Here is a 12,385-nt window from a genome sequence, read left to right as displayed (position 1 = left end):
TACTGTTTTAAATAATTAACATTAGTAAGTGTAAAGGTTTTTACATGCGTTAGTATTTTGTTTTCTATGTTACTTAAAAAGAGTTATCAAATATAAAAAAAAAAGATAAATAAAATGTATTTACTTGAAAAGTAGGATATGTAAAAGGTTGCATAATTTAAACGTGTTAAATTAAAACCTCTGAATAATATTAGAAATTGTTGTTTACATGCAAAATAGTTTGATTTATTCTTGAAAAGTTAATATTCACATTAATTTATCTATTTGGAAACTTTCTCATGTGGAAAAATGTAATGATATTCGATTATCATGAATCTTTTATCCACGAGTAACTTAAAAAATGAATTATCTTTTTCAGAGTATAAAATTGCAAGATTTTGTGTTCGACGCCTAAGATATTCGCATAAAAAATCACAAGATTATCGAATATTTATAACAGCTAGGATATATTTTTCTTTTAAATAACAATTTCTCGTTAATGACTTTCAATTTTTATCATAAATTTTACGGGATAACCGGATATTTATTGCCAATGTTGGCATATAACAGTATAAATAACAGACTTTTCAATATAATTTACAACTTTACAACATTTCTTATATCAATCACATGTTTACGAATGAAATATGGAGATAATGAAGTGCAAAGTACCATTTACGGTAGCCTAGTGGTAGAGCGTTCGCTTCGTGATCCGGAGGCCCGGTTTCGATTCTCGTTCGCGGCGCCGCTTCAAACCTAAGACGTAAAAATAGGTCGTGACTGTTCCTTCGCCAAGCGCTCGGCATCAGAAATGGAAGTCACGGGTATTTCGGATATGACCTAAAAAACTTAGGTCCCGTGTCACGGTAGGCACTGGCACGATAAAGAACCCTTACTGCTCAATGGCCCTTAGTGCTGAGTATACGTCTTAATGTGAAGCCCTTCACCGGCATACGGTGACGTCTGCATATGAGTGAAAAATATAATTCTCGAGAGGGACGTTATACAATATACAATTAATCAAATGCAAAGTCCATTTAATAATAACATATCGGGGGCAGAGCAACACATACGGACCTCTGAATATACCAAAGGGGATCAGGTTCTATGAAGGAGCGAACATTCCCTTCCGACCGATTACACCCGATGTTTGCCCCTTGACATGGAAAACATTAAAAAAAATATTTCCAAAAAGACTGTTGCATTTGATATCCTTGATTTATCAACTTCTTTGTCAAAAGCTTGACCACAATGGTTTACAAAAAAACTTAAGTGAAATATATGTCTTTAAAAAAAACAAATCATATATAATCTTACGAATATGACAATAAAAATACTAAATCCCAAAATATTTATGATATTATATACAGTATTAGACAAAAATTAGAAAGTTACATAAAATATATCATAAGAAATTAACAAAAAACAATTTTCTTTCAATAAAGCGACACACACATGAAAATATGAAATTGCATTCATATGGATATAATCAAATGCTTAACATTTTTATTATTTTTAACAAATATATTTAAGTTTTATTGACATCCTTGGAAAACTTTGGAAAAAAAATCATTATTGTCAAGTAAATCCATGTGGTTAATACCGACTTGACATTGTAGTGACTGAAAATATTGAGTGTGTGAAAACAAACCGGGGCGGGGATTACAAAGGGAAAGTCAATGTAACACGGAGCGGAAAGGCGTGTCAGCCCTGGGCGGATCAAACACCCCATTCACACACTGGGTATGCTGCCCTAGTCAACGACTCCAACTACTGCCGGAATCTTTACCCCCGAAGCAATGACTACCACCCCTGGTGTTACACTATGGACCCTGGGGACCGCTGGGACTACTGTGACATACCTGCTTGTGGTACTATAGTACTGTATAAGTAAACATTTTAGCGAAACGAAAATCTAGCAATTTGTCTTTAAACAGGTTGGGGGAAGACGTAAATTCCGCTATAATAGTGGTATTTCACTATTATAGTGAAATTACGCTACATTTCCCGCCGTAGATACCCCCAATTTCATCCGATTTAATGCAAGGCGTTTGAACCGCAAGTTATGGTGGGTATTAAAATGACCAAAAACTATCATGCTTGCATATTTTGAATTTTAATAAATTTTCTACCGTTGCGTTTAATAATGCGAGCACTCTCTTTTTAACAGAAGTTGCATTTTTTACATAGCAACCGATGAATGCGGGGATATCAAAGCCTGTTTGAATCTCATTTATTGCTCATTAATGTGCACAAATTAATGCTTGTTAGAATTATCAACTTAAACTGGAAAGGGTTTATTTAATTAATGAAGAAAAAGATTATTTCTGTCTGCATGGTTACGGGTATGGAGGCTCGTTATGGTAAACGGAAAGCCCCATTATTTTCGTAGCGGCCGATCTTTTTGTGCATGGTTGTGTAAGATAGTGAACATTTGAGATGAGAAGTTATTTTTGTTATAGTTCAGTATAATAATTCTTCATTGATAACATGTAGAAAATCATAAGTAAAATATTTTTTCTTAAATACTTAATAAACAAATTTAAAATATTATTGTTAAAAAAATTCAATTTCATTGTCATTTCTCATCAAGATATATGATAATTTTTGACCATATAAAAAGAGTTTACAAAAGGTACTATATAGATAAAAAAAAAAATTATGATTTTCCGGTCGCATCATAACGACGTGGTACATAAAGTTAAATAAGATACATTTGTGCGGAGTTAAAAAAAATGTTTAATCATAATTATTTGAACATGTGTTAAAATAAGGTAACAGGCACTCTTGTCAAATGTTCAGGACACCAAAATAAATTAAGTCTTTTTTTCTGAAAAAAAAAACCCAATTAACCAGCCGAAATTAAAAATTAGATATATTTTCTAGAATCATTTTTATATAAGTAATTTTTTGGATCATTTATTATAAATTGATTTTGTAAAGAGGATAGAAATCGAGTTTATCATTATACTCTTTTTTTGTTTGCCATATTGGGTCTTTACGTTTACCATAACGAGCCTCCATACCCGTAACCATGCAGACAGAAATAATCTTTTTCTTGTTTAATTCCATAAACCCTTTTCAGTGTAAGTTGACAATCGCAACAAGCATCAATTTGTGCACATTAATGAGCAATAAGTGAGATTCAAACAGGCTTAAATACCCCCGCAATCATCGGTTGCTATGTTAATAATGAAACTTCCGTTAAAAAAAGAGTGCTAGCATTATTAAACGCAACGGTAGAAAATTTATTAAAATTCAAAACATGCAAGCATGACAGTTTTTATTCATTTTAATACCCACTATAACTTGCGGATCAAACGCCTTGCATTGTATCGGATGAAATTGGGGGTATTCACAGGTAATAGTGAAATACCACTATTATAGCGGAATTTACGTTTTCCCCCAACCTGTTAAAGATTGGTACTAGTATTTTTTAGCAAAATTTAATTTTAGCTATTCTAAAATATTAATACTTAAGAAGCTATTAAAAATGACACGCAATTAATTTTTAGAGATAAAGCTAATAATGTCAAAACAAAATCATCGCTAAAAGTTCTGCTTATACGGATATTTGTTTTCAGTATTTATGAAATATATGTTGTATATTCTATAGGTCTTGTTCTGATGTTCTGTGTTGAAGTTTTTTTTAAATTATCTTTTAAAAATTGGATCATGCTTATAATTTTCACATTAATAAAATCATTAAAAAGGCACATTGAATTGACCAGCCAGAAAATTTACTTGTACTTGATGCTTTTTATTAACTATTAATGGTATAGTAAAACAAATCCCCATCGTGTTTGGTTGCAGAATATGAAGAATGCAGACGGTCAAGTATTGGATACGAATATGCTGGAAGAGTGAGCAAAACAAAGTCTGGAAAAACGTGTCAGAGGTGGGACTCACAGTCACCTCACGAACATTCACACGCGGGTCTGATGGGCCACGAGAATTACTGTCGGAACCCCAGGGGTAGAGAACAAGGACCCTGGTGCTTCACAGAGGATAACTCAACACGTTGGGAATACTGCGATGTGCCAATGTGCAGTAAGATTTTGAATTAAGTACATAGGACCCTTCTAATATCTTTGTTGCCTCGTTTGATCCAGATACTAGAGTTATTTGTAGTATGTTGCAAAACAGATGCAAAAGAAGGACATGTTGGTATTGTGTATAGGGGTAGGGGGTTAAATAAAACTAATAACCTCCACCAGTGATGTGAGTCCCGTGAAGATGGTATGGGCTCCTATAACTTTGTTTTTTTTTAAGTTTATATTATACTGGACAAAAAAAGTTAACGATCATCAAAATAGAGATGTTTTGCAAATACTGTATTATAAAGAACAGAATGCAATCTTGATTTTAGTATCATATTTTATATTTAAAAAATGAAAATTAAACACTGGATGTGATAAATTTGTTTTAACACACGTTATGAATTGTTTATTACGGTCACATTAAAATTTGCCATTTTGGGGGTAGACCTGAAAATGAGATTTTCTTCAGAAGAGTAAAATTACGTCACTAAAATGATTGCCAGTATTTTGTATGACTTCCCCGCGATGCCCTGCAGCGCAGACCCATGCTGCCCATCAGCCGTCCAAGGCTAGCCCGAGGGATATGTTGCCGTTCCTCCTGCAATGCTGTCTGAAGCTTCCGTTGATTTTGGGGAAGTGTATGACGAACTGAAATGCGTTGCTAAAGAATGTTTAAGGCATGTTCAATTAACTTCAGGTCTAGAAAACGACTTGGCGGGTTCATACGCTAAGTTGTTTCACTTTCCATGCACTCGGTTACGATTCGAACTGTATGATGTCGAGCATTATCGTCTATTAAGATGAAATCAACCCCTAGAATACATGCAATACGTCTAACAAGAGGATGAAGAATATTATTTCGGTATTTTAAACCTGCCAGATTGCCTTCAATAATGTGCAGATCTGTTTTGCAGTCAATACTAATGCCTGCCCAAATCATCACCAATCCTCCATTTACTCTGTATTGCCCAGAAATGACACAATCAGCATATCTTTCCCAATTTGCAATCTAAACAAGTCTTCTGTGATCATGGAAGTCAAAAAAAATCGCAACTCGACTGACAAGAAAATAGAACACCAATGACGTTGTTGCCAAATTTTTGTGTTCTGTTGCCTGCTGCAGTGGATTTCTGCGACACTCTAATTTTAATACAGGACGTACGGCTGGTCGGATAGCCTCAAAATTTGCTTCTTGAAGTCTGTTTCAAAATGTTTGAGTAGAAATTCGTCTGTTTGTTGCTCTCTGATGCCCAGTTTTAAGCTGAAGAGCACCTTGGAAGTGGCGCGTCTCAGCAAAATTGGCCAAATAATGCTCCTCATGGACTGCCGTACACCTTGGACGTCCAGATTTTAGCCTTTTATGACAATTTTCTGCCTGTAAGTATCGGTTCCATAACCTTTAATTCCGCTTTGGGAAAGATACAGTCTCTCTGCAAAGTGATGTTGCGTTTTGCCAGCTTCCAGTCATCCCTGCTGCCATGGTGTGTTCGTCCAAACTCATATGCCTCCTCATAGTGTCTTATCACCAGTTCTAGCCAGATATACTGAAATTTCCTTATGTTCACAAAAGAAAACACTCTTTGATACTTCTTTGCTTTCATTGTTCCACTTACATTTTTAACGCCTTGTACTTCCTTCAACAATATGTCCCAAAAAACCATTAAACATGCGTGATTTAAGTATCGAATCATGTTAATGACATGTTTTTAAAATTACTTAAACCTTGTTGTCACATAAATTCATTGGTATGAAAAAATTATTCTTGTTTAAAAATATGATCCCTAACTTATTTTGCCCAGTATAATACTGTAGATCACTAAATTTTTGCGACACCTTATTTTCGCGAGATAGTCATTGACTCTTGATAAGCGAGACAAAATTTTCACGAATTGTGGTTCTTGCTCTAGAATATCCTAAGGAATATTATTATACGCGAGAATTCAATTTTTGCGAGCACACTGCCTCGCTTATTTACGCGAAAATAAATTTCTCGCCAATAAAAAATGATAAAAGGTATCCCGCAAGCAAACTGTCCACAAAATCAAGTTTATTAGTTTGTTTTATGCAAATCTAAAGTATGTACACGTTTGTTTAAACCGGAAATATGGAGCAAGAAGTAACCTGTTTATGATTTCAGGCAATAAGCATATCTTTTTTTAAACTTTTGTATTATTTTGAAATTGGAGACGAAAAAATACAATTGAGATTTAATGCTGAATCTAGGTTTACGATTAAATTCTTGTTCGTTTCAGATGATGAAGCTCGGGAATGCGCACTGCTAGCTCAAAATATAGATTACTTTGGACAAATCAACACAACCACAAGCGGTCGAACATGTCAAAGATGGGATCAACAAAAACCGCACTCTCATTCAAGTCAGTATTTATTAGACCAAAAAGAGCTTGCGGTGTGAGCAATTCTCTGTTTTATATCTGTTCAAACTAAACAAGTTTTACTGTGCACTGTCTTGTTAAATTTTACAGTGCCGCTAACCTCTGCTCAGGAGAACTTTTGTCGGAATATGGGCGGCGAGAACCGAGCATGGTGCTATACGACTGACCCCAACAAACGCTGGGAAAGGTGCAACATTCCACCATGTGGTAATATCCTCAAAATATATTTTTGCAACATTGGTCAAAGAGAATGGAAAACATACCGTAGATTCCTTATTCTATGCGAGTGCCTATATTATCGCGAATTGGCTCGTAAGCGTAAAATTAACAATAACTCGTGACCGGAGGTTGATGGAGAGATTTTAAATAGCCTTTCGCACCATAAAAGAGAGTACTTTTATTTCGTGTGTTGTACTTCTTGCGAAATACTGCGATAATCAATTCCTTGCAGATCTTTAAGAATCTACATTATTATAATATCTATGAATTATCATATAATTAATACTTGCAACTTGCAACATGTACTTTGTTAGCTTCAGGGATGAGTTCAATCGAAGTATAAAAGGGTATTGCATTTTTAATTAAGAATACTATTTCTTATTACTTGTCAGACAACTTGGCATGCTTTTCGAACCCCTGCTACAATGGAGGGACATGTACAAATAATGGAGACTCCTATAATTGTTCCTGTTTTCCGGGTTACCAAGGAGACAGATGTGAAACTGAAGGTGAGTATTCTTTGTAAGTTTACATGTATAATTTTAATTCAACATTTATCATCAGAATCCACATTAATCGTCAAATAGAATCACTCTATCCAAATACTAGTACACATTTTACATAACTAGGCGGGTGTGACCGATCGACAGAGGATATTTACTTCTCAAGGCATCTGATCCCACCAAAGATCCTTGTTGATGCCCTCTTCCCAGATTTGTATTGTCTATAGATTTTTGAGATGGATATCTATTACAATTTTAGTTTAGCAAATCACGTTGTTTTGTACTTTAAGTCCCACTGAGAACGGAGAACTGTAAACGGTCTAACATTGGCTGGGAGTACCGGGGAACAATATCACTAACAGTCAACAACCGGACGTGTCAGCGGTGGAATGAAAGTACTCCACATGGACATCGCTTTACCACGTCCATGGCGAGTCACGAAAACTACTGCAGGAACCCGGATAAAGAACCTGCTCCGTGGTGCTACACCTCTGACCCAAATAAACGATGGGAACGTTGCGATATACCAATGTGTGGTAGGCTATGAAAGAATTTTTAGTATCAAGTAATTTTTATTTGAAAACATTGATATTTTATTTAAAATTATATTACTTTATGGGATATATTTCCAAATAATCAAAAAACCTCTGTGCAGTGTGCATTAATGATGCTTATCAACATATATAAACATTATTGGTCAGCCCCCGGGCTGACTAGTTACGTTAGGATGAAACTGCGCTTGCGTTAATCGGAATTCTGGGAAAAAGATTTGCACAATTTTCTCCAACCAGAGGGCGTGCTTCTTCAGGCACACTCACGACCTCGATCTATTTATAGACTGCATTGTTCTTCGTCGTTCTCGACGAAAATTAATGACATAGACTGTTCAGCTTCTAGATGGGATATTTGTCAGATTTTAAATGATACTATGAAAATATTTTATTGCTACTAATAGAAGATAAGTACATTTATTCCCTCAATCGCCATTGCAAGCCGAAGATTTAAATTGTGTATATTCCTCTGGATGCCTGATGCAAGACTCCTTCGATCAATATTCAATACCTTGTGTCACAGGGTGACAATTACTTGTTTTTATTTTATTTAGTATAATTATTTAGTACAGCTGGTATAGTAAGTCAGTATAGTAGATAGCTGTAGTAAATTCCTTTCATTCATTCATTCATACCTGGTCATTCATTGTCATCGTGTTTGTATTGTATTCTTGTTTGTCCGGTGTTCCGTGTCACGTGAGTGTTTGGTTGTCACGTGATTGTCTTGTGGTTTATTTTTATCCTAGGTGTGAGTTGTAAAACCAGTATGTATGGGGTGTGGTAGTTATGTACGCATGTGTGAGTCCTGGTATATATACTTTTGCACGGACTATTCCTTTTTAATCTTGACGATACATTGACGATAGTTTGGATGTTCTCCTGCGAGAAATCCACATGAGCAGTTTGTCTAAGAAATTCCTTACGGAACCTTAGTACCATGGTGTAACTGGTAAGAGTAAATTAATATTAAGTCTTATTCTTATTTTAAACTATTCTAATTAAATAAATATTAGTGTGTGTGAAATTGTACGAGTGTGTCATTCTCATTGCAGGTCACCTTCATTCGTTTGCTCGTTTATACTTCATCATCGTAATTGTCAGCTAATAAATTATGTGAACCTTTATTGAGGAACTGTGTTGAATTATTATTCCCTGAGATTGGGAGACCCGTGACACCTTGCATAAGACATGTACGGGTCGGAATTCACACAACAATACACTTGCCACAAAGGTCCCAAAATAGTGAAAAAAAAGAGAGATCAATTTCTTTTTACTCTAATGATTGAAGTTATCAGAACATCAGAAGACCACTGTAAAATAGTAAATTCTTATAATTTACATGATGATGGACGTGTAAGTGCAGCTTGTGCACGCAGACCGCGCCACATGCGAGAAATTGACCACAGTGAAAATGCGATAGCTGAGAGAACATGTGCTGATTTATAGACAGGGTCACCCCCCCTCCCCCCCCCCCCAAAGAAAGGAGAGGGAGGGGATGAATTTAAGTTTTTAATTTTTTAATCTAAAGTTTTGCTATGATGATAGACATCATCAAAGACATTTTGTGTACATGTATACGTACTGCATGTATAAACATATTTTGATTTTCCATTTTAATTGTTTTCCGTGGCGTTCATTGCTTTTTTGGAAGCAATTCTTTTCTTTCCTAATAACAAAAAATTGGATCCTCAAACTTAGAAATTGAATTAAATATCCATACAGTATGCCCCCCCCCCCTCCACATCAAGCATTGCCTCGAAATGCACAAATGAGAACCGTTATTTAATAATATTTAAAAACAATCTAACACAAAGTCTGCCTTTGTTTTATTCATCATAATCTATATAATTTTTATAGACTTTAACGTGATTTTAGTTGCCATGGTGGCTAAATCTGTGGCTTGCGCCGAAGAGAATTTATTGGAGATCATTGTAATGATCACGATGCAGAATTAAAACTAGAGGTACTGTGAGCATTGAGCTCACTAAATGATACCCCCCCGCCTCCCATAATGTTGATGTGTTGCTTTATATTGTTTTACGGTAATGTGTAAAGAGGAATAACTCGTCCTATGAAATGTTATCCAGAAGCTTCTATTATGTGACGTCATAGGTAAACAAAAAATGGCAATGTTCACGTTTTGCTCTGAGAAAACTAAAATACGTGTCGAATAAAAAAGTAAAATAGGAGGTGCACAATGGCAATATGTAATAAAGATTCTGTGAAAGTTTCATTTAATTTAACTCAGTAGTATAAAAGGAGTTGCGGATAAGAGAAAAAGCGTAACAGACGGACGGACGGACGGACGTACAGACGGACGGACGGACAGACAGACGGACGGACGGAAATCCCGATCACTATATACCCTCCCGCTTTTCAAGCGGGGGGTATAAAAATTAGTCTATATGGGCTTTATAATTATTATGTACAGCATTATATTACAAATAAGAAAACGATTACAAGAATTTAACTTTTCTTACAGCGGCATTTATTACATTGAAGGAACACAACATGATGGATAGATCAAATCATAAACCAATACAAAACAAGAAAAAAACTTTCTGTATTCCAGTGGCTGACACTCAGCTTTTTTAAAAAAGCTAATCTTGTTGTGTTTTGTTCTATCCGTAACAATGTTTTAGCAACTGCTCTTCGTAGCTTTTTGAAAGTGTACCACACTGACATTCCATATAGTGAGATTGATGAATTGTCCATTTCCTGTTGATCCGTGTGTCTGTCCGAACCCAATTAACATTTAGACAGGTTGTATTACAAGTGAGCATTGACTTCTTGTTTAAATATTAAATTTTTCCCGTCATCAAGTCGCTTCTATATTACAGACACTCCACCATCAGAATGCTTGAATGCTGTCCGAGGAGATGATTATTTCGGCCATGCTAACAAGACTATAAATGGCTACACGTGCATGCGATGGGATTCCCAGTCGCCACATCAGCATGGGTATAATTACATTCGGGATCAGGAGAACTACTGTCGTAATCCATACGGAGAGGAACCTAGGGGACCCTGGTGCTATACCACAAATCCCAACAAGAGATGGGATTATTGCTCTATCCCTCTGTGTGGTAAGTGACTACAACATAAGAGTTGTGGATATTGCTTTTTTCCTCTGTGTGGTTAGTACAACTTATGAACAGTTCCTGGCCGTTATGTACATGAATTTATGTTAATTCCTTGAAGGAATTAAGCCATTCAAGATGAAGTTTTGTTTTTTTAGGTGGGAAAATTTAATCTGAACATGGAAGACAACTTCTCCTTCAGAGGGATTTATTAACTCTATAAGAGATGAAACGTACTGGGAAAATGTACAGCACCTCTACAAGCGGAGTTCCTAAGATGATAACAATATTGTTTTTATTATAAGCCTTTTGATAAGTAGTGCCCGATCAATAAATAATTAGCATTTCAAACTGGGTTTAACTTGATATTGAAGTGTTGAAAATGGTTAATACGAGGGGCGTTCAATAAATAATGTCATCAGGGCTCGGAAAGAAACAAAAAACGCTTTACTATGATTTTGTCTTAATGATTTAACTAAAATATTCTCTTTTAATTAAAACACATGTCCATAACATTTTTTTTTCAATTTCTAATTCTTTTTAGAACTCAGTTTTTAGTATGACCCTTCGTATACTGGAAAATGGCAGATCCTATGATTTGCTGTACTTGTTTTTTTTCTTTCTGAAGGGTGTTTTCCTAAGTTTGGGAAATGAAACAAGTCAAAGATTGAAAGATCTGGCGAATATTGTTGATGTGACAAAACATTAACTTTCTGTTTACCTCAAAACTCCTTTACTCTTTATGGCCTGTTGGTTTGGACGCTGTCAGGAAGAAATTTAATGTAGTGAATTACTCATTCTGTTTCCTTCCTCTCATAAACCTTTCAATTTTTTGGCAAATATTTTGCTTACTAGACTCCTCCAGAAATTGAACTGCCTCCTTATATATGAATTTGAACAACAAGACCGCTAATATTTAAGGAAATAGCGTATAAAACTGTTTTTGTGTTCTTGCAAATTTTTGCTCTTCTTAGGCCTTTGCAGTTTTGTCAAGTACATCTTATTCTAAATTTGTTTTGAGGGTTTAACGCAAAATGGATTCAAGTTTAATGATCTGTTTAAATTTCAGAAAAAAGTAGATAAGAACAATTTTTTATCTTTTAAAAATAAATTGTTTAGATTTTCTACACGCTCTCGTTTTCACTAATTTTTAAAAATATAGGGTGACCTTCAAGTATTAAACTTTTTTACAATCAAATGTTTCTTTAAAACTGTGTGAACTATCCCCATGAAATGTAACTTAAAGTCAATAAAACATAATCAGTGATAATTTGTTGAATTATCGCTAATATACATTGGTTGTTGTATGTACTTGTTGACAAGGACGGTACACATTTTGATGCCCATTATATAATTTTTGTTAATTGAAATCCACCTGTTCATGTGTGTATGAAACAGACATAAGTTGCTGTAAATTTCACATATTTCAGTTAATATATTTTTGGGAAATTAACAAGTTTTACAGCAGCTTTAATGATGCGTTCAATTTTACTCTAGTTTACTGACTCTTGACCATTCATTTTTAATGCAGTGTCTCGAGTAGCCCTTGTTTTCCAGCTTCCTACAATGAAATAATGCGATGAAAAGTGGTCAAATAAACTGTTACCAATTCATTAAAGA

The 12,385-nt window shown here is 34.9% G+C and overlaps 1 protein-coding gene across 1 annotated transcript in view; it reads left to right on the top strand.

The window, feature by feature from the left end:
• Nucleotides 1–11,133, top strand: part of LOC134282190 (uncharacterized) — a 31,086-nt gene extending 19,953 nt beyond the window's left edge. Inside the window, exons 20-27 of the mRNA XM_062764627.1 lie at nt 1,599–1,850; nt 3,793–4,029; nt 6,272–6,394; nt 6,503–6,619; nt 7,024–7,140; nt 7,425–7,670; nt 10,526–10,771; nt 10,924–11,133. Of these exons, the coding sequence (XP_062620611.1) occupies nt 1,599–1,850; nt 3,793–4,029; nt 6,272–6,394; nt 6,503–6,619; nt 7,024–7,140; nt 7,425–7,670; nt 10,526–10,771; nt 10,924–10,937 (1,352 nt within the window). The 3' untranslated portion in view covers nt 10,938–11,133. The remainder of the gene's footprint in view (nt 1–1,598; nt 1,851–3,792; nt 4,030–6,271; nt 6,395–6,502; nt 6,620–7,023; nt 7,141–7,424; nt 7,671–10,525; nt 10,772–10,923) is intronic.
• Nucleotides 11,134–12,385: the final 1,252 nt, after the last annotated feature.

The sequence above is a fragment of the Saccostrea cucullata genome, unplaced genomic scaffold (genome assembly GCF_032062105.1).
Source record: "Saccostrea cucullata isolate Sc308-1 unplaced genomic scaffold, CSIRO_AGI_Scuc_v1 ctg5896, whole genome shotgun sequence".
NCBI lineage: Eukaryota > Metazoa > Mollusca > Bivalvia > Ostreida > Ostreidae > Saccostrea > Saccostrea cuccullata.
The sequence above is the reverse complement of the archived record's forward strand: the minus strand, read 5'-3'. Positions and strand labels throughout refer to the sequence as shown.